Source organism: Chlorocebus sabaeus, chromosome 23 (genome assembly GCF_047675955.1).
Source record: "Chlorocebus sabaeus isolate Y175 chromosome 23, mChlSab1.0.hap1, whole genome shotgun sequence".
NCBI classification, from domain to species: Eukaryota; Metazoa; Chordata; class Mammalia; order Primates; family Cercopithecidae; genus Chlorocebus; species Chlorocebus sabaeus.
In genome coordinates this window covers 31,980,981-31,998,343 of record NC_132926.1, presented here as the reverse complement: position 1 = coordinate 31,998,343, position 17,363 = coordinate 31,980,981, and the positions used below count along the sequence as shown (strand labels likewise).

The 17,363-nt window shown below is 51.8% G+C and overlaps 2 protein-coding genes across 2 annotated transcripts in view; both read right to left on the bottom strand.

The window, feature by feature from the left end:
* Positions 1–10,276, bottom strand: part of CSF1R (colony stimulating factor 1 receptor) — a 60,235-nt gene extending 49,959 nt beyond the window's left edge. The window contains exon 1 of the mRNA XM_008014968.3: positions 10,156–10,276. The gene's annotated coding sequence lies outside the window, so the exon portion shown is untranslated. The remainder of the gene's footprint in view (positions 1–10,155) is intronic.
* A 450-nt stretch (positions 10,277–10,726) lies between these two features.
* Positions 10,727–17,363, bottom strand: part of PDGFRB (platelet derived growth factor receptor beta) — a 42,252-nt gene continuing 35,615 nt past the window's right edge. The window contains exons 19-23 of the mRNA XM_008014972.3: positions 17,125–17,236; positions 16,580–16,679; positions 15,860–15,965; positions 14,743–14,975; positions 10,727–12,786 (exon numbers count right to left, since the gene is read on the bottom strand). Of these exons, the coding sequence (XP_008013163.3) occupies positions 12,603–12,786; positions 14,743–14,975; positions 15,860–15,965; positions 16,580–16,679; positions 17,125–17,236 (735 nt within the window). The 3' untranslated portion in view covers positions 10,727–12,602. The remainder of the gene's footprint in view (positions 12,787–14,742; positions 14,976–15,859; positions 15,966–16,579; positions 16,680–17,124; positions 17,237–17,363) is intronic.

Below are 17,363 nucleotides of genomic sequence, written 5' to 3'. Positions count from 1 at the left end.
AGGTACTAGTTCTCCAGGTTGAGCACTCTGGTTTCTTAGTAGTCTTTCCTGGGACACGGTCTCCAGGCACATCTGGCCTCCCTCACTCTCATCAGATCAACAACATGCAAGGTCATCAATGTGACATTAACTTCTTAAAGTCCAACACATTCGGAGGCAAGCCCCTAAGTGTTGTAACGTAAGCACAATCAGATGGCACTGGGGAACAGAAGGTGGAGAGTCTGTGAGGTCTTCCAGAGTAGTGGCATTGGAGCTGGGCCTTGAAGGAGGAGCAGCAACCCTTCAGGCAGAAAGGAGATCCCAGGAGAGGGAATAGCATAGGGGCAGAGAGGGTGAAAAAATCAGGACTCTCTGGGGCCAACCAGAGTGTGAAGGAATGGAGTGGAGATGGGAGTAGAAAGGGGGTGAGGTTCAAGTGCTAAGAGTCCCTGACCACCTGGCAGGGTGCCCGGGCTTGATCCTATAGGCCATGGGTCCTTAACGGCCTGGAGGCCTCTAGAGGGGTGCACCTCCAAGTGCACTTCAGGGACTCCAGCCTCAGAATCACAGGGGTAACTGTTAAAATGAAGATTCCAGGACCATCCCAGGCCTGCTGACTTAGGGGTGGGAGGCGGGTACCTGCACAGGTAACAAGCTCTCTAGCAGATTCTCATGATCACTCATGGCTGACGCCACTGCCTTTGAAAGTCCCTGGATGGCCTTGAGGAAACCTGGGAACCCTTAACATGCATGCAAAGTTTGTGTGTGATCTTGCCTAGCTTTCATGCAATTCTCACCAAGTCCCTGACCCAGGCTGGCAGAGACCCCTCTCTGGTGGAACATGTTTAGGTGGAGGAGGGGTATAACCAGCAAGAGAGGTGGAGGCTACAGTGGTCCTGAGGGATGGGCTAGGCCACCTTGGCCGGACCTGTCTCTGTCCCCAGGATCAAAGGATGCTGCTTGTCGTGTCATTTCTATCCATCCAGCTAACTCCTATAGCTCCTTCAGACTCACCGCCTCCTGGAAGCCTCCCTGTTCCTGCCAGATGGGCAGGTATCCTTATTATGCATCCCATGCCTTTTGGGTTTAGCCGCATCCCAGCATTTTCCTTGCATAGCAGGCTTCAAAGGTTTATCAGGTGCCCACTACGTGGAAGGCAGCATGCCCAATGCTCTTTGGAATTTTCTCATTGAATCCTTAACTCTAGAGGTAGGTGTGGTTATTATCCCTGTTTTACTGAAGAGCAAACCAAGGCTCAGAGAAGTTAAGTCACTTTCCCAAGATCACCAGCTGGTGAGGGCATTTCTGCCTCCTGTGGTACAGGTATACCTGACCATTCTGATCCACTGATTTCAGATGTATGAAGAGTGAATGAGTTAATGAATGAATGCTTTATCCCAAAGTCCTGTGAGCGGGAAGGTACTCTGTCCTCCTGGAAAAACGGCACCTAGTGGCCTAATCCTTTCTCTTTTTTCCATTCATTCTTTTTTTTTTTTTTTTTTTTTTTTTAAGGACTTTCATTTTGTCACCCAGGCTGGAATGTGGTGGAGTGATCTCGGCTCACGGCTCACTGCAACCTCCACCTCCTGGGTTCAAGTGATTCTCCTGCCTCAGCCTCCTGAATAGCTGGGACTATAGGCACCCACCACCACACCCAGCTAATTTTTAAATTATTTTTCTTTCTTTCTTTTTTTTTTTTTTTTTTTGAGACAGAGTCTCACTGTGTCTCCCAGACTGGAGTGCAGTGGCGTGATCTTGGCTCACTGCAAGCTCCGCCTCCCGGGTTCACGCCATTCTCCTGCCTCAGCCTCCCGAGTAGCTGGGACTACAGGCGCCTGCCACCACGCCCGGCTAATTTTTTGTATTTTTAGTAGAGACAGGGTTTCACCATGTTAGCCAGGATGGTCTCGATCTCCTGACCTTGTCATCTACCCGCCTTGGCTTCCCAAAGTGCTGGGATTACAGGTGTGAGCCACCACACCTGGCAATTTTTTAATATTTTTAACAGAGGCTGGGTGAAGTGGCTCACACCTATAATCCCAGCACTTTGGGAGGCTGAGGTGGTTGGATCAGGAAGTCAGGAGATGGAGACCGGCCTGGCTAACACAGTGAAGCCCCATCTCTTCTAAAAATACAAAACATTAGCCAGCATGGTGGCAGGCAGCTGTAATCTCAGCTGCTTGGGAGGCTGAGACAGGAGAATCACTTGAACCCAGGAGGCAGAGGTTGCAGTGAGCCAAGATCGTGCCACTGCACTCCAGCCTGGGTGACAGAGCGAGACTCCATCTTAGAAATATATATATATATTTTTTTAATAGAGACAGTGTTACCATGTTGGCCAGGCTGGTCTCAAACTCCTGACCTCAAGTTATCTGCCCGTTTTGGCCTCCCGAAGTGCTGGGGTTACAGATGTGAGCCACCACACCTGGCCTCTTGTTTTTTCTTTTTCCCTTTTTTTATAGGCAAGTCTCATTCTGTTGCCAAGCTAGAGTACAGTGTCAGAATTATAGCTCACTGAAGCCTCAAACTCCTGGGCTCAAGCTATCCTCTTGCCTCAGCCTCCTGAGTAGTTAGGACTACAGGCACACACCACCCACCTGGCTAATTTTCTATTTCTTTTTGTTGAGACAGGGTCTCTCTGTGTTGCCCCAGCTGGTCTCAAACTCCCCCTGGCGTCAATCGATCCTCCTGCCTTGGCTTCCCAAAGGGCTGGGATTACATGTGTGAGCCACCACACCGGACTCCCTAATATTTTCTGAGTGCTATTTATATGCCAGGCACCACAGCAGGCTCCTTCCATATTTATCTAATTTAATGTTTTTAACACAAGAGGTTGATTCTATTAATTATCGCCATTTTGCCGATGAGGAAACCAAGGCTCAGAGAGGTTAGTTCCCTTGCCCAAGGTCCCAGAGCCAGGGAATGACAGATCTGAGACTGGAAGCAGGCAGCCTGGCTGCAGAGCCTATGCTAATGACCAGCACACTGCACAGGGCGATCCTGACCTCCCCCAGCAGTGGGTGTGCTGACCGCTAGTGGGCATGGAGTGGGGAAGTGCCGTGGGACTCACCGGGGGTAAATCCTGACTGAGGAAGCCTTGGTGATGCTGCTGGGAAGGTGACAAACAAGAATCCCAAATTGACATTACCCCTTCCCGTGGCAGAGGAACTTTGAGAAGAGTTTGCATGACTGCCCAAGGATTAGGAAATTCTGAAGTAAATGTGTGGGCCATGTCACCCTTCACATACTGAAGGCCTAGTCTTCATCTCCCTGCCTGACTCATGGACCCTGGAACCTCCAGTCCCCAGGTCAAGGACACCTTAGACCCCACCCTCCTGCCTACTCAACCCCAGCTGCAGCCCATGACCTGGTACCCAGGAGGTTCCCCACCAGAGAGTGGAGTGGGCCCAGGCTAGGAGCCAGGGACTCAGACAGAATAATGGCAGTTTGGCAACTGGTTCCTCTTTGATCCCAGACCGAAAAGGTTTGACCACACCTATTTCTAGACCTGAGCATTGAGCTCTAGTGTCTAAATTGGAGTACTATGTGGTATTTGCTCCCATTACTATTCCAGCTCCACAAAGCAGATCGAGGCCATCCCCTCTAGCAGGGCTTACAGGGGCCTTTGCCATCTGATCTCGGCCTCTTCTCTCTCCATCCACCCTCCCTGCTGCACAGAACACTTGCAGCTCCTGCATACACCCCCACACTCTTTCTTCCTGTTCCACATACTTCCGCTTCCACCTGGCGCCTCCCTTTGCCGGACTGAGTGCCTGTCTTATCGTCTCTTGTGGCTCCCTGAGCTTCCTGGCACTTCTCACTGTCAACACAAGCACAGTTATGAGAGTGGTTATTGGTGTGATGTCATTCTGACCCCCTCGTTCTGCAGCAGGAGTTTCCTGGTAGGGCCAGTCACCCTTCTGGTCTTCTTTATGCCCTCCACACCTGGCCCTGACTGGCAGATGAGTGCTCAGTCAATGCTAGACGTATGTAGAAACGTGTAAACAATCCAGTGAATGAATGAATAAATGAAGAGCAAGTAGAAGCTCTCCACCCTCCAAAAGCAATTCATTCAGCAAATGCTCCATGTGTCAGGCCTTGTTCTGGGCCCAGGAAGGCCAAGGCTCAGAGCACTTTCCTGCATGCAGGGACCTCACCGCCTGGGTGGGAGGTAAGGCAAGTAGCTAAGTGGTGTTATACAGTGCAGCTGATAATACCTGACATCTATGGACATTAACACGATTTATCATCCAATTTGGAAACTTTGAGACTGGAAGGGGTGCTATTAATAATTGCATTAACACAGGGGCATGAAGAAGGACTGTTCTGGGTCATCCTTTCCATTGAGCTCACTCTTCATGCCAGTCTCTGGACTGAGCTGTTTGCACAGATCACCTCATTGATCCTTCCAGCCACCTTAGGGGAAAGCTGTAATTACTCCATGTTACAGATGAAGAAAGACAGGCTCAAAGATGGTAAGTGACCTGCCCGGAGTTACACTAAGTGGCAGAGCTGGGTTTTGAACCCAGGAACCCAGAGCCAGAGCCCACATGTTCAACCGCTGACCTTCAACAATAGCGGGGGCTCTCAGGAAGATCGAGGGTAAAGGGGAACAGCCTAGGCTTTGGAGCCAGATAGACCAGGAATTCATTCCCCACTCCTAACCACAGCCAGGTCCCTGGCCTCTCAAGGCCTTGTTTCTTCATATGTGAAGTGGGGAAGGGGCTATTGACTCAGATCCAGTGAGACAATAATGCAGGTGAAGGGCATGCAACAGATATTTCTCAATCACTGTCCCTGGCCCTGGGGACATGGTGGTGAACAGGTTGGGTGTGGTCCCTCCCCTCTGCAACTCACAGCCTATTGTCAGAGTCAGGAGAGGAGCCAGGCCACAGGGGGAGTTGCAAGATGTCCTGGGACCACGGGAGAGAAGAGTGGAGGAAGACCCTAACTGAGCTGAGAGGAAGTGAGAAGGGTGAGGAGTTGGGGAAGAGATAGAGGGAGGAGGAAGGAATGTTCCAAGAAGGAGAAACAGCACAGTAAAGGCCTGGAGGCATAAGAGTGCAAGGGTATGGGAGGCGAAGAATGCGGAACAGATGTGAGGGCCCATAAGAGGCACAGAGGAAGGAATGCAAAGAGAAACCACTTTCAGCTCAGGAATCAGGAAAGCTTCTTGGAGAAAGTAGCTTTTGCTAGGCTAGAAACTTAAGCAAGACTTTGACCTTCAGCTGTAAAAGACTAGGCATTCTAGGTGGTGATGGCAGCACCAAAAAAGGGTGCAAAGGTCAGGAAGCTAGTGGCCCACACAGGGTGGATGGGCCTTGGAGGGCAGATGTGGGAGAGGCAGTAGGAGAGGTTGGAATCAGATCAGGGAGGGCCTTAAAGATTCCATGAAGGAGTCTCGACTTTGTTGGGCCGTGGGGAGCCACTGAAGATGTTTGAGCGAGGGAGCACCAAGACCATCACTATACTTCAGGAAGATCAAGAATGAAGAAGAAAAATTTTCAGATGTGGCAGCTTCCCTCTTGTCTCTTCAGAGGGGGAAACAAGGACTTAGAATTCTGTGATTTTCCAGAAACTGTGTTACTTCCCCATGTTTGTGACTTTTCTAGTTCCTGCAGTGAAGACCCGCAAACTCTAAAACCAGAGACTGTGGATCTGCAAAGGGGAGTTGGGCAAGGGCAGCCGGCTATGAAGCCCGGCAGGAGAAGGAGAGGAGCCCTGAGCGGGTGGGGGGTGGGAGCTGCTGGAGAGGGCAGACCTGTATGCCAAGAACATGTGGGTGAGGGAAGAGCCAGCTGGGAGGGGGTGGTACAGGGAGACAGTTTGGCTTCTGTGATGTCCCCAGTTCCCTGCCCCAGGCCAACGGCCCCTCGCCAGACCCCTACACAGCCATGGCAGATTTTCTTCTGAGCTGTGGGAAACTCTCATGGCCCAGAGCGGCCCCAGAACCCCATCCCAAGGAGGAGCCCCCCCAGGAAATCCCAGAAGCCACATTCTGTGTAGGCAGTTGGCCCCTGACCCCAGGGCTCAGCCTGCTGGCCACTCTGAGATCTGGAACTGGACCTAGACACCCCCGGGGAAGGTAGGAGCAGGGAGGCTGGCAGGCAAGAGCCTCCCTGTGGTGACTGTAGCCAAGTCACTTGATGGCTCTGAGCCTCAACTTCGTCATCTGGAGGCTCCTCTCACAGGCTAATTGTGAGGATCAGATGGGACCACTGATAGTAGCACACCACTCACCATGAGGGACTGGGGCAGAGCAGGGTAGCGAGGGAAGCCTGGGTTTCCCGATGGGTGGGGTGCCCTGTCTAGACGTGGGGTGATGGCTTAGTAGAGCTGCAGCAGCACTGAATTGCACTGTGGGAAGCTTCCTGCCTTGCCAAGCCCTCTTGGTGCTTCTGGTTATGCCAAGGAGAATGTTTCAACTTGGCACATATCTGTCTTCAACTCTTTTCTGTCACCCACTTATGACTTTTCTCAATAAACCAAAGAGGCTCCATATTTCCTCCACCAGTCCAGAGCACTTAGCTAGAATTAAATAATGTTGTTTCTGTTGTTTGTGTTTGATTTTCTTAGCCACCCAGAGCACTATGACATGTATTTTAAAGGGAATTTTTAGACTTCAGTAACATTTTAAATGTTTATTCTCTTTACTCAACAACTCGGTGTCTAGGAATTTATGCTATGGAAACAAATACTTAAATATGCAAAAACAAACATATTTTATATATAATAGCCATTGTAGCATAACTTATAACTCTAAAAAATGGGAAATAGTCTAAATGCCCCTCAGTAGGAGATTGGTGTTAAAAATACAGTGAACCCCAAGTTTCTCTTCAAAGAATCAGTATGTCAGTATGTTCAGCTCTTATCTTTGATTCTCCATTTTAAAGTTTAACTGCCTGCATCTCTTCGCCCCCTTGTTTCTAGTTTCGGTAAACAACTTTCCCACTGTCCTAATCAGTAGTTCACATCTGTTCCCCTGGTCACCTGCTTTGACCTGAGTCACCTGCTCCGTCCCGACTCATCCTGAGCCACCTGTTCTGTTTCCACCCTTCCCACTAAACTACTCACCCCGGCACTCCAGCTTGTACTCCTGCTCCTTTTTTCAAATAGCCAATCGGAATTAGCTTAGACTATGTGGTCCAACCCTAGCCAATAGGGGAACAACGCAGCAGTAGAGGCTACCTGTGTCAGGAATAAGAACCTCTTCCCTTCCCCTGTCCAGGTGTGCTCTCACCATTGTTCCATCTGCCAGGAGCACCCTTTCTGCAGAAAGTAAAAATTGCCTTGCTGAGGAAATTAAATTTATGTTTGAGTGCTATTTCTTTGTGGCACTGGGGAACAAGCATTTTGCATTTCTAACATTAGTTAAATAATGTCTGGCACAGGCTTGCTTTTAAACTATGTGCATCTCTCAGAATGAATGAATTAATATCTGTATTTCCCATGGACCTGTGAGTATGCCCATGATGTACTGTTAAGTGAAAAACAAAAAGTTGCACAATGGTAGTGGGAGTTTTGTTGAAGATTATAGTTATATTCTATGTAGATAGGTACAGATACAAATATTAGTATGATACAAAGAAAAAAACTTTGAAAAATATAACTAAACTATAGTGAGAGGCAGAATTTCAACAAGATAAATTTGTACACACAGAGTTGCTGAATAAAGAGAATAAAGATTTAAAGTGTTACTGCATTTAAGATATAAAAATACACAAAGACCTCCTCTTTCTATATTATGTATTTTGGTAATGGATTTTTAAATACAGGCATATATGACATAAATACTTGTATCAAGTTTTTTGTTTTTTGTTTTTTTTTGTCAGGTCACAGGGCTTTATTAAGATGGAATCACCGCTAATTACATAGAAGCCACTTGCCTAAGCCAACATCCATGAGGTTCACGTGAACTTATGGTTGCACAAATTAGAAACAAAAGGCATATTCAAAGACAGAAGGAAATATCCTGAGGCTCAATAAAAATAATTTTTAATTGTAAAACCGAACATTGTAACTAAAATAAAAGGGGCCTGTTAGAGACGGTGCCCTAATTCAAAGAAGGGACTTGAATGGGAGCTGTGAGGCCCTCATCAGCGGCAGGTCAGGGCCCCGGCAGAAATAGCTCCTTTGAGTCTTTCCCTCTTTTTCCAGGAACAAGAACCCCGGCCGTGAGTGGGGTGGCGGAAGAATTGTGCAGTCCAAGTGGCTCATCTGTCTGGGAGGAAAATCCCAGCTCACCCGTCTTCCCTGGGCCCGCCTGAGGGGAGAGATTGGGAGGCAGGAGCCCAGCAGGGGCTGACCCGTGGTTACCCCAGACCCTGCCTGCCCTCTGCACAGGAGCCTGAGAGGCCCAAGCCCTACCACAAATTAGTTTTTATTATTTTTCTCTAGCTTTCAGATGATGTTAGCTCTCCTTTCTCATCCATCCCTTTCCTATCCTTTCTCTTGGGGAAACACAGCACCAGAAGGTCTGGAGACAGAAGACAGGAGTTTTGTCGCAGGCTTCCTCAGTTCCCGGCTCTGCAACCTTGGGTGGGCCCTTTACCTCCCTGAGTGCTGACTTGGGAGTCAGTCTGACCTGGGCTCCTCTCCCATCCCTGCCACACTGACCAGATGATCTTGGGCAAGTCACTTCAAAACCTTCCTGAATGCACATTTGATTTGATTTGAATGCAAATCAAAATTGTGAAAATAAAATAAAATTTCAGAACCTCCCCAGTTGATTATGCCAATGGGAAAAGTTAAGGCCTGGAAACGGAGTTACGTCACAGGACTGCTCTCTGACCATTGCCTCCTGGCTTTTGTGTTGAGAATGTTATACTTTAACCAGTCTCCTCATTCTTTATTCAAACCTAGACTAAATGACACGCTGGCGATCTTTACCTCTTTATAAATGAGTGTTAAGCAGCCCCCTTAAAGTGTAGTCAATAGTAGCCAATCCAATCTTGTATCTCTCTGTTAACCTGTGTGTGGAAAATGTAATTGTGTTGCCTGCTCCTGTGTTTGGCTATATAAACCATCCTCACCTTGCCACACACAGGGAAGCACTGATCACCATTCTCTGGTTTTCCTGTTTCCTGATGACTACCCTCACACTTTGCCCTTGAATAAACTTCTTTAACTAGAAAAACAAAAACAAAACAAAACAAAACAGCAACAGCTTGGACTGGTGTCTTATCTGTAACATGGGATAACAGTAGGACTCAGGTTACTGGGTTGATGGGAAGGTAAAATGTGCAAATGTGTGTGAAGCAACCAGATAGCCCTGGGGCGTAATAACTGTTGGATAGTAGTAGCCAGATTTTTATCATCCTTTGTCTTAGTGTGGCATCTAGCTCCATTTAGCCCTGGGGAAATTGAAGCCTGATGTGGTGTAATCCACTCAAGTTCCCATAAGGAGCAGGCCTGAGACACAGGGAGCTGAGATCTTCTGACCTCCAGACAGAGGCTTTTGCATCAGCAAAGATAATCCCTGTTTGGAATGTGGGCTATTTTCTTTACAGAGCAGATCTGGGTATCACCTCATTCAACTCCTGCCACAGCTAGAAGAGAAGTCACAGGCACTGGGTGTTTTCTGAAGCCAGGACCCCTGGGACGGTGGGCTTTGCATGGTCAAGCCTTATAGCCATCAGGTATTTTCCCTGGTGTGGCTCAGCTGCCCCTGAGTTGGCGGCTGGGCGTATGAGTCAGAACTGTCCCATGGCTTCATTCCTTTCCCCACTTGAAGCCACAGCCCCAGACTCCTAGAGGCAGTCCAGGGAGGCCTGTGGTTCCAAAATGAGGTCCTTCCCCCCACCCACCGCTCTAATGGAGATGCCCTTTCCCCAGCTCAGAGAGATCAAGGGAGGAGCTAAGGACACACAGTGATGGACCAGACTCTGGGCCCCGGTGGGAGGCCCACGAATCCCTGCCTGGGCCCGAGACCCCTTGCACTCTGCCCCCTGCCCCCAGTAGCCCTATTGCCCCTGGCCCTGTGTTCCTGCCGGCGTCCCACAGGCCGGGGTCCCACAGGCCAGGGTCCCACAGGCTCAGCAGGAGAGCCTATGACTCATGCGGGCCCCACAGCCCCTGAGCTGCTGCAGCCGTGAGGAGTCTGTGTCCTGCAGGTCGACACCCTCTGCCCTCAAAGCCACAGCCTGGTCACCACCCTATTCCCTCCCCTGTCCTTACCCTGGCGGCAGTTCTCGGCTTCCTCTCTTCCTCTTCCTCTTCTCTCTTCTCCGCCTTCTCCTCACTTCATGCTCTCACGCTTTTGGACACTCTGTCTGCCCTTCTCCTACCTGGGGCCTGATCATGACTCACCTGGACCTGGAATCTGGGCTCTAGCAGCTGCCTGTCACGGAGCACACTGGCCTCAATCCGGGCCTGTGGGCGGAGTGGAGGGGAGGGTGTCCCAGCTGATAGCCAAAGCCCAAGCACATGGTGGGGGCAGTGGGGCGCCTCAGCACCAGAGCCTGGGAGCAGCCCTGCAGCCCCACACCCTCCTGCCCGACTCAAGGCCAGGCTCTGCGGAGCCAGAAAGCCTGCTCGCTTTCCACCTTGGGAAACCAAGCCCAAGGTCTAGGCCACCCAGCTTCTGGAGAGGGGTGGGAGAGTGAAAATCCCCACTTAACAGATGAATGAAATGAAACTCAGAGCTGAAGGGGTCTGTCTGGGGGTCTGCATCTGGTTGAGCCCCATGTGCCCCACTCCACACTCCCCACGGACAGGAACCCAAACCCAAGAGACACTACAAAGTCTGTGAGTGAGAAGCACCAGGTTTAATATTAAAATCTTTCCCTTAAAAAAAGTACACAGATAGAAAAACTTAACAGCATACAAAATAGCACTTCTGCTGTATAAATGTGAGTTAACGTGAGTCCTAAAAATATTTGTAAACCTAGGTGATTATATCTTTGGTACCGTATTGAGAGCCCACTCTCCCTCCTTGGACCAACTTTGGGGATCCCAGGGAAGTAAGGTGCCAGCCTGCAATGCAGGGCTGGTGCCCTTCCTGCACCCCCTTCCTAACCCTCCCCGTGCTGGGACGTCTTGGCTACAACCCTGACTCCCCTGGCACCTCCAATGCTCACTGGGCTGGGGACAATGAGATGTCACTGCTAGGTCTGGGCAGTGACAAAACCACACCCCCACGGAGTGCTGCCTCAGGGATGGGGCAGCTGGTGGTTGAGGAGGAAACCTCCAAAACGCCCACCTCTCACATCCTTCTACCCATCTGAAGCTTCTTGTCCTTTACAAGACATAACTGACACAGACCTCGGTGCAGGTGCTGGCGTGGTGGGCTGCAGGAGGTGATCTCATTTGCCCTCTTTGTCCCTTTTGCCCGGGATACCCTCAGAGGTCATCGTGGGTAGTGAAAGAGGTCCCGTGGTCTTCCCATGTCCCTGGGGCAGCTGCTGGGGGCTTTCCAAGACACCGGCTGTCACTCTTAAGTCAAGGCCTGGACAGCTGCGTTCTTGAGACTTGCTGGAGGCCTGGGGAAGGGGCATGGTTCCTGTGTCCCCAGAGTGTGATGTGTGATCTGGAATCTCCCAGGAGCCCAGCTGACCCCCCAGGATGGAAGTTTAGGGTATATGACCTTGCTTCATCTGGACAAATGTGCAACCACCTGGAATATTCTAGAATGTTAGTGCTGGCAAGGCACTTGGAGTTAATAAGTCCGACTTGTTCATTTTTTGAAGGGGAAAACTGAGGCCCAGAGAGGGTGAGGGATTCCTCCAAAGTCTCATAGCAGACCCAATGCAGAGCCAGGGTCATATATTGGCACACACATGTGGCCATTCCACACTGGCACATTTACATTCTCATCACAGATGCGGGGCCCGTCTGGCCTTCCAGACTCTGGTGGATGGTTTAAGACTGAGGGTGATAAAGAAAAAGCCCCAGGACTGATGGGCCTGAAGGACAGGGACACGGGCACTTGCTATGGCCACATGTGCTCCAAGTGCCCTGGGCAGGGGCGGAAGGCTGGGGGTGTCCTATACCTGGCTCAGCCTCCAGCATTAATTAGGCTGCCTAATGGCCCCAGACCAGCTTGGGCCAGGGAAAGCAGGGACTGGCATCATAGGGAGGAGACTGGCTTTCTTCTGGATGAGGCAACACTGCCCAAGGCTAGGCCCCAGCTCAGGCAGCAGCCAGGGATGCTAGGGTCCCTTCCCTAGCTCCTGGGTGGATAAAAGTGCGAGGAGAGAGCTATGATTCCTTGAGGGGTAGCTGGCTGAATAGAAAAAAGTTAATTTACCACCTCAATAACCCCAAGAATCTTTCCAGGGAGGGATTCGACCTCCCCACCTATCAGCCAGGGACAGAATCCTAGATTCTGGGCATCAAGCCCAACTTTACCATCTTACATATGGGAAAACGGAGTCCCCTGGGCGGAACCCTGGCTCAGAGTCAGTTGGCCTCCCTGGAGGCACAGGGCTGGTCGTGGCCCCTGCAGTTTTCTTGCCTCCTAAGCCAGCCCCAGGGTTTGGGGCACAACACGTCAGGAGCAGAAAGCTTCCAGAAGGGGACAGCTGATAAGGGCAGCCTGGCTGACAGGAGGCCCAGCCAGGCCAGGAGGTGCTGGGTGCTGGCAGAGGGGAAGCTTTGGGCAGGGCAGGGTGGGGGCCAGCCCCCTACAGGAAGCTGTCCTCTGCTTCCGCTCGAGGCACGGGGCACCCCGAATCCGGCAGCTGTTCCAGCTCTGGCTCTGGTTCCACCTGGCGCTCAAGCTGGGGCTCTGGCTCTGGTTCCTCCTGGGGCTCCAGAGGGCTGTCACAGGAGATGGTCGAGGAGGTGTTGACTTCATTCAGGGTGGAGCTAGAGGAAGGAGGCAGTGAGTGACAGGCTAGGAAGGAGCCCAGGAGGATTACAGCAGCAGTCATGAAGAGCCTTCGGTGTGTCTGCCCCTGCACCGTGGGCTTCACACACTCCGGCTCATTTAACTCTTGTGAAAACTATGCAAGGCCTGCACCGTGAGGAAAGTGTGGCTCAGAGAGGTTATGTCACTGCCCCACTTCACACAGCAGGGAAGTGCAGGAGCTGGAACTTCGGAGCAGGGTTGGCTGGCTCCAAAGCTCATTTCTCACCCACCAGCATCTGCCTCCTCTGCACCCCTAAAGGTGTATGCTATCTCATTTAATCCTTGCAATGACCGCCTAATAGAAGTACTTTTACTGTTTATATTTTATAGGAGACCAGCCGGGCACGGTGGCTCACGCCTGTAATGCCAGCACTTTGGGAGGCTGAGGCGGGTAGATCACCTGAGGTCAGGGGTTCGAGACCAGCCTCAACACGGAGAAACCCCCTCTCTACTAAAAATACAAAATTAGCTGGGTGTGGTGCTGCATGCCTGTAATTCTAGCTACTCAGGAGGCTGAGGCAGGAGAACTGCTTGAACCGGGGGGCAGAGGTTGTGGTGAGCCGAGATCGCACCACTGCACTCCAGCCTGGGCAAGAAGAGTGCAACGCCATCTCAAAAAAAAAAAGAAGAAGAAGAAGAGGACACCAATGTTTACACAGTGAAGCAGCTTGTCTGAGGGCACAAAACAGGGTGAGCATTCACACCTCAAGCTGTGGGAGAGCCGCACTTCACTCCTCTGCGTTCACACCTCAAGCTGTGGGAGAGCTGCACTTCACTCCTCTGCGTTCACACCTCAAGCTGTGGGAGAGCTGCACTTCACTCCTCTGCGTTCACACCTCAAGCTGTGGGAGAGCTGCACTTCACTCCTCTGCGTTCACACCTCAAGCTGTGGGAGAGCTGCACTTCACTCCTCTGCGTTCACACCTCAAGCTGTGGGAGAGCTGCACTTCACTCCTCTGCGTTCACACCTCAAGCTGTGGGAGAGCTGCACTTCACTCCTCTGCGTTCACACCTCAAGCTGTGGGAGAGCTGCACTTCACTCCTCTGCACCATCCACTGGAACTCTTGGATGGTTCGTCTCTTCAACAGTTAGAGTAATGAGGGCCTTTGGGAGCCTTCTAAGGCCTGTGTGCACTCCTGGCACATACGGAGAAACTGAGGCTCTCAGAGGAAAAGCCTTCCCAGGTTTCATAGTGGCTAGTGGCAGAGTTGGGACAGTACCCCAGCCTGGGGCTCCAGCCACTTCACCTTGGGCTGGATCTTGCTTTGGAGGTGGGCGTGGCCCTTCTCTCTAGTTAAGGGGAGCTCCTATGTGGACATCAAGTCCCCGCAACAGCAGAGTCCTCCTATAAAGCCCCCGCTGAGCTGTAACTTCACCACTTCCCAAGGCAAAAGAAAACCACAATCTCCTTCCCAATCTGAATTCTGTCCTGAATTCCTGTAGGCGCCTCTGACTCCTGCAACCCTGGAGGCTCTCTCTAGCCCCAGGGCATGGTGCTGAAGAACAGAACACAGGCCTCTGGCTGGCCATGAGTAACGACTGGGGTGCTGGGGATGCTAAGTAGGTTTGCTTCTTCTCCTTGGGGCTAGGACAGGACCTAGAGATGAGAGAGTATAGATAACCTCTGGGGGCTCCCTTAAAGGAAATAGCTACCTTGCAAATAATTCCCAGCCCATACTTTTGTTTTTACTAACCTGCCCTTTCCACCTCAGGGCATCAAAGTTCAAATGAGTTCCATTCTCTCTTCTATTTGTTGTTAGGGATAAGTACTTAACCTAGGTAACTTACCTCTGAGGCAAGCCTGACAGCACGCATGCAGGCAAACACGCAGGCAAACACACACACACACACACACACACACACACACACACACACACACGATATATCCTTGGCCCCAGGCCACAGTGGTTACCTGGCTAGGCTGGGGGAACCCTCCAGTGGGCCTTCGTCAGCAACCTCGGGTTTGGGGTCAGGCAGGGGGATGATATAGTCGTTGTCACCCTCATTGGGCTGCACAGCAGTATAGAGGACGGAGCTGCTGTCCAGGGGAGATCGGAGGCCATGGAACCCGGGCAAGCGGGCCTGGGACCGAAGGATGGCTGGGTGGTCACTCCTCAGAAACTCCTCATCCACCTGCTGGTACTTCTGCTCCCAGGGCAGGGAGAACCAAAGAAACAGGGATGGTCAGGCCACAATTGCCTTCAGGGATCTTCTAACCTGGCCCATCCCCCTTTGTATAAATAAGCTCCCCGCTGCTCAGAGGGGAAAGGGATTTGCCCAAGCCACACGACTGAGCTGCCCTCCCATCTCACATAGAATCTTACAAGGCATGGTGAGCTCAGGACTACCCAGGGAGGGGCAGTTATCAGAACCGCACCCAGGACTCTAACTCTTCCCCGACTTCAGAGCAGACAGGCACAGGCTCTCATGCTGCCTCAGCCTCCTTCCGCAGGGCCTCAGTTTCCTTGGTTGTGAAGTGGTGATGACCTTACTCCATCTCCCAGGTCCCTGGGACCATCCCCGGGGCGCAGTGGGGGGTGAGAAATGGACCCAAGGAAGGAGCTGCCTCTGTGTCAAAGGCGATGTGTATTTCCTCCTCACTGGGAGCCCTGTTGTTGGACGGGGCAGGGTTTCAGGGCCCTGCTGGCTCTTTGGGCCTTGGAGAAACGATCCTATGACAGGATCCAAGTGGTCAGGTGGTTCATGGTCATGTAACCTGGGGTTATTCACACTTCTGAAGGAGCCCCATGGTTCGGTATGGATGCAAAGGCCCGAGGGAGGCAGCAGGACAGACAGGGCTCTAGGCCCCCTCCCTGCATCTAATCGATCAGCTTCCATGTAGCTCTGTGCTGCTAAAATAAACTCATAGCGCCAGCCCATCCCCTCCTAGAACCAGCAGGGAAACTGAGGCCCAGAGAGGACAAAGGGTGGTCCCCTAAATGCCAGCCCATCACACAGAGCCTTGTACTTGGTGTCTGACTTCTACACCAGAGCTCTCTGTGCTCCACCCCTACCCTGCCTCAACATACCTTTTTGTAACCTTCACCCAACAGTCTCTCGAGAAGCAGCACCAGCTGGGAGAAAGGGGGCCGAATCTCAAACTTCTCTTCCCAGCACTTCTGCATGATCTCATAGCTGGGGACGAGGAGAAGGGTCAGGGTCTCTGGCCCAGGGTTCAGGGGACAAGGCAGGGCTGGGGGAGTGGGAGGCTGCTGCCTCTCAGAACAAGGTGAGCCATGGAAAGGAGCTGGGGGGAAGCGGTGGTTGGGTGTATCCAGAGGTCCTGCCTCTGGATATTCCCTTGGGAGGCCCTCTCAGAGCCCCCATTCCACATGGTTCCACAGGTTGACTATGCCTGGATGAGCACAGGACCCAAACTTGGCCAATCGTTTTCAGTCCTGCGTCTTCTGCGGTCGGTTCTTGATGGCATGTGACCCCACCTGAGCCCTTGAAGGTCAGCTCTGGAACTTTTGCTGACACTATGCAGCAAGCAGTAGGACATGAGGTTGGCACTGCTGGTAGCCATTTGAGCAATGCTGGCCTGAAAATGAGGCCACACAGAGCAAAGCAGAGCTTAGGGCTAGAACAAGAGGTTCCTGATGCCATCCTTTGCACGGCTGGATCCAGTTACACCAAGGCTTTCTAGATCTCTGAGCTAACAAATCTCTCATCTTTGGTTTAAGCCAGTAGAGTTGGATATCTATTGTTTGCAGTACAAAATCCTCCCAAATGCAAGAAGCTCCACTCACATCTCGTCGGAGGCGTGGGCAGGCTGGGCCATGCGGTAACCCCGTTTGATGGCATTGTAGAACTGCTCATTCATAGGCAGCTCTGGGTAAGGGGTGCCACCTGTTGGGGAGCATAGACAAGAGACACACAGGCTCAGGGCTGGAAAAGTGGCAGGGCACCCTCTTCTACAGGACAAGGAGAGCCATGCTGGCCCTGGTACGGGGGAGGGGGCAGTGGCCCTGGCATTTGGAACTGTGGGCTCCTTCATGGGCTCTGGACAGAGACCGCAACCCTCCCCAGGATAGACAGCCAGAATGTGAGAGCCAAGCAGGCTTTCTGATGTCACTGTCCAAACCTGTCAATACTCAGACAGGGAGCTAAAGAGACCCAGAGAGGGCAAAGAATTTGCTAACATCACACAGCAGGGAGAAGGTAGCAGAGCTGGGACCTGAACCAGGATCTCTGTATCAGGGCTTGTCCCATGGCCCCACCAGGCCAGAGGCGTGATTGCTGGAGGTAGACCCCAGGCCAGGATGCTGAGGCCTGGAGGAAGAAGCAAGCGTACCCAAAGTGAAGATCTCCCAGAGCAGGATCCCGAAGGACCACACGTCGCTCAGGGTGGTGTAGAGGCTGTTGAAGATGCTCTCTGGAGCCATCCACTTCAAAGGCAAAAAGGTCTGTAGGGAGGTCAGGACAGGTGCTGAGTGCAAGGAAGGACCTCAGCCCCACTCTGCACCTGGGACAGGAGAAGGGTACCTGGCAGTTCCCACCCACAGTCACTTCTCCCTCCCATTCCCTGTGAGG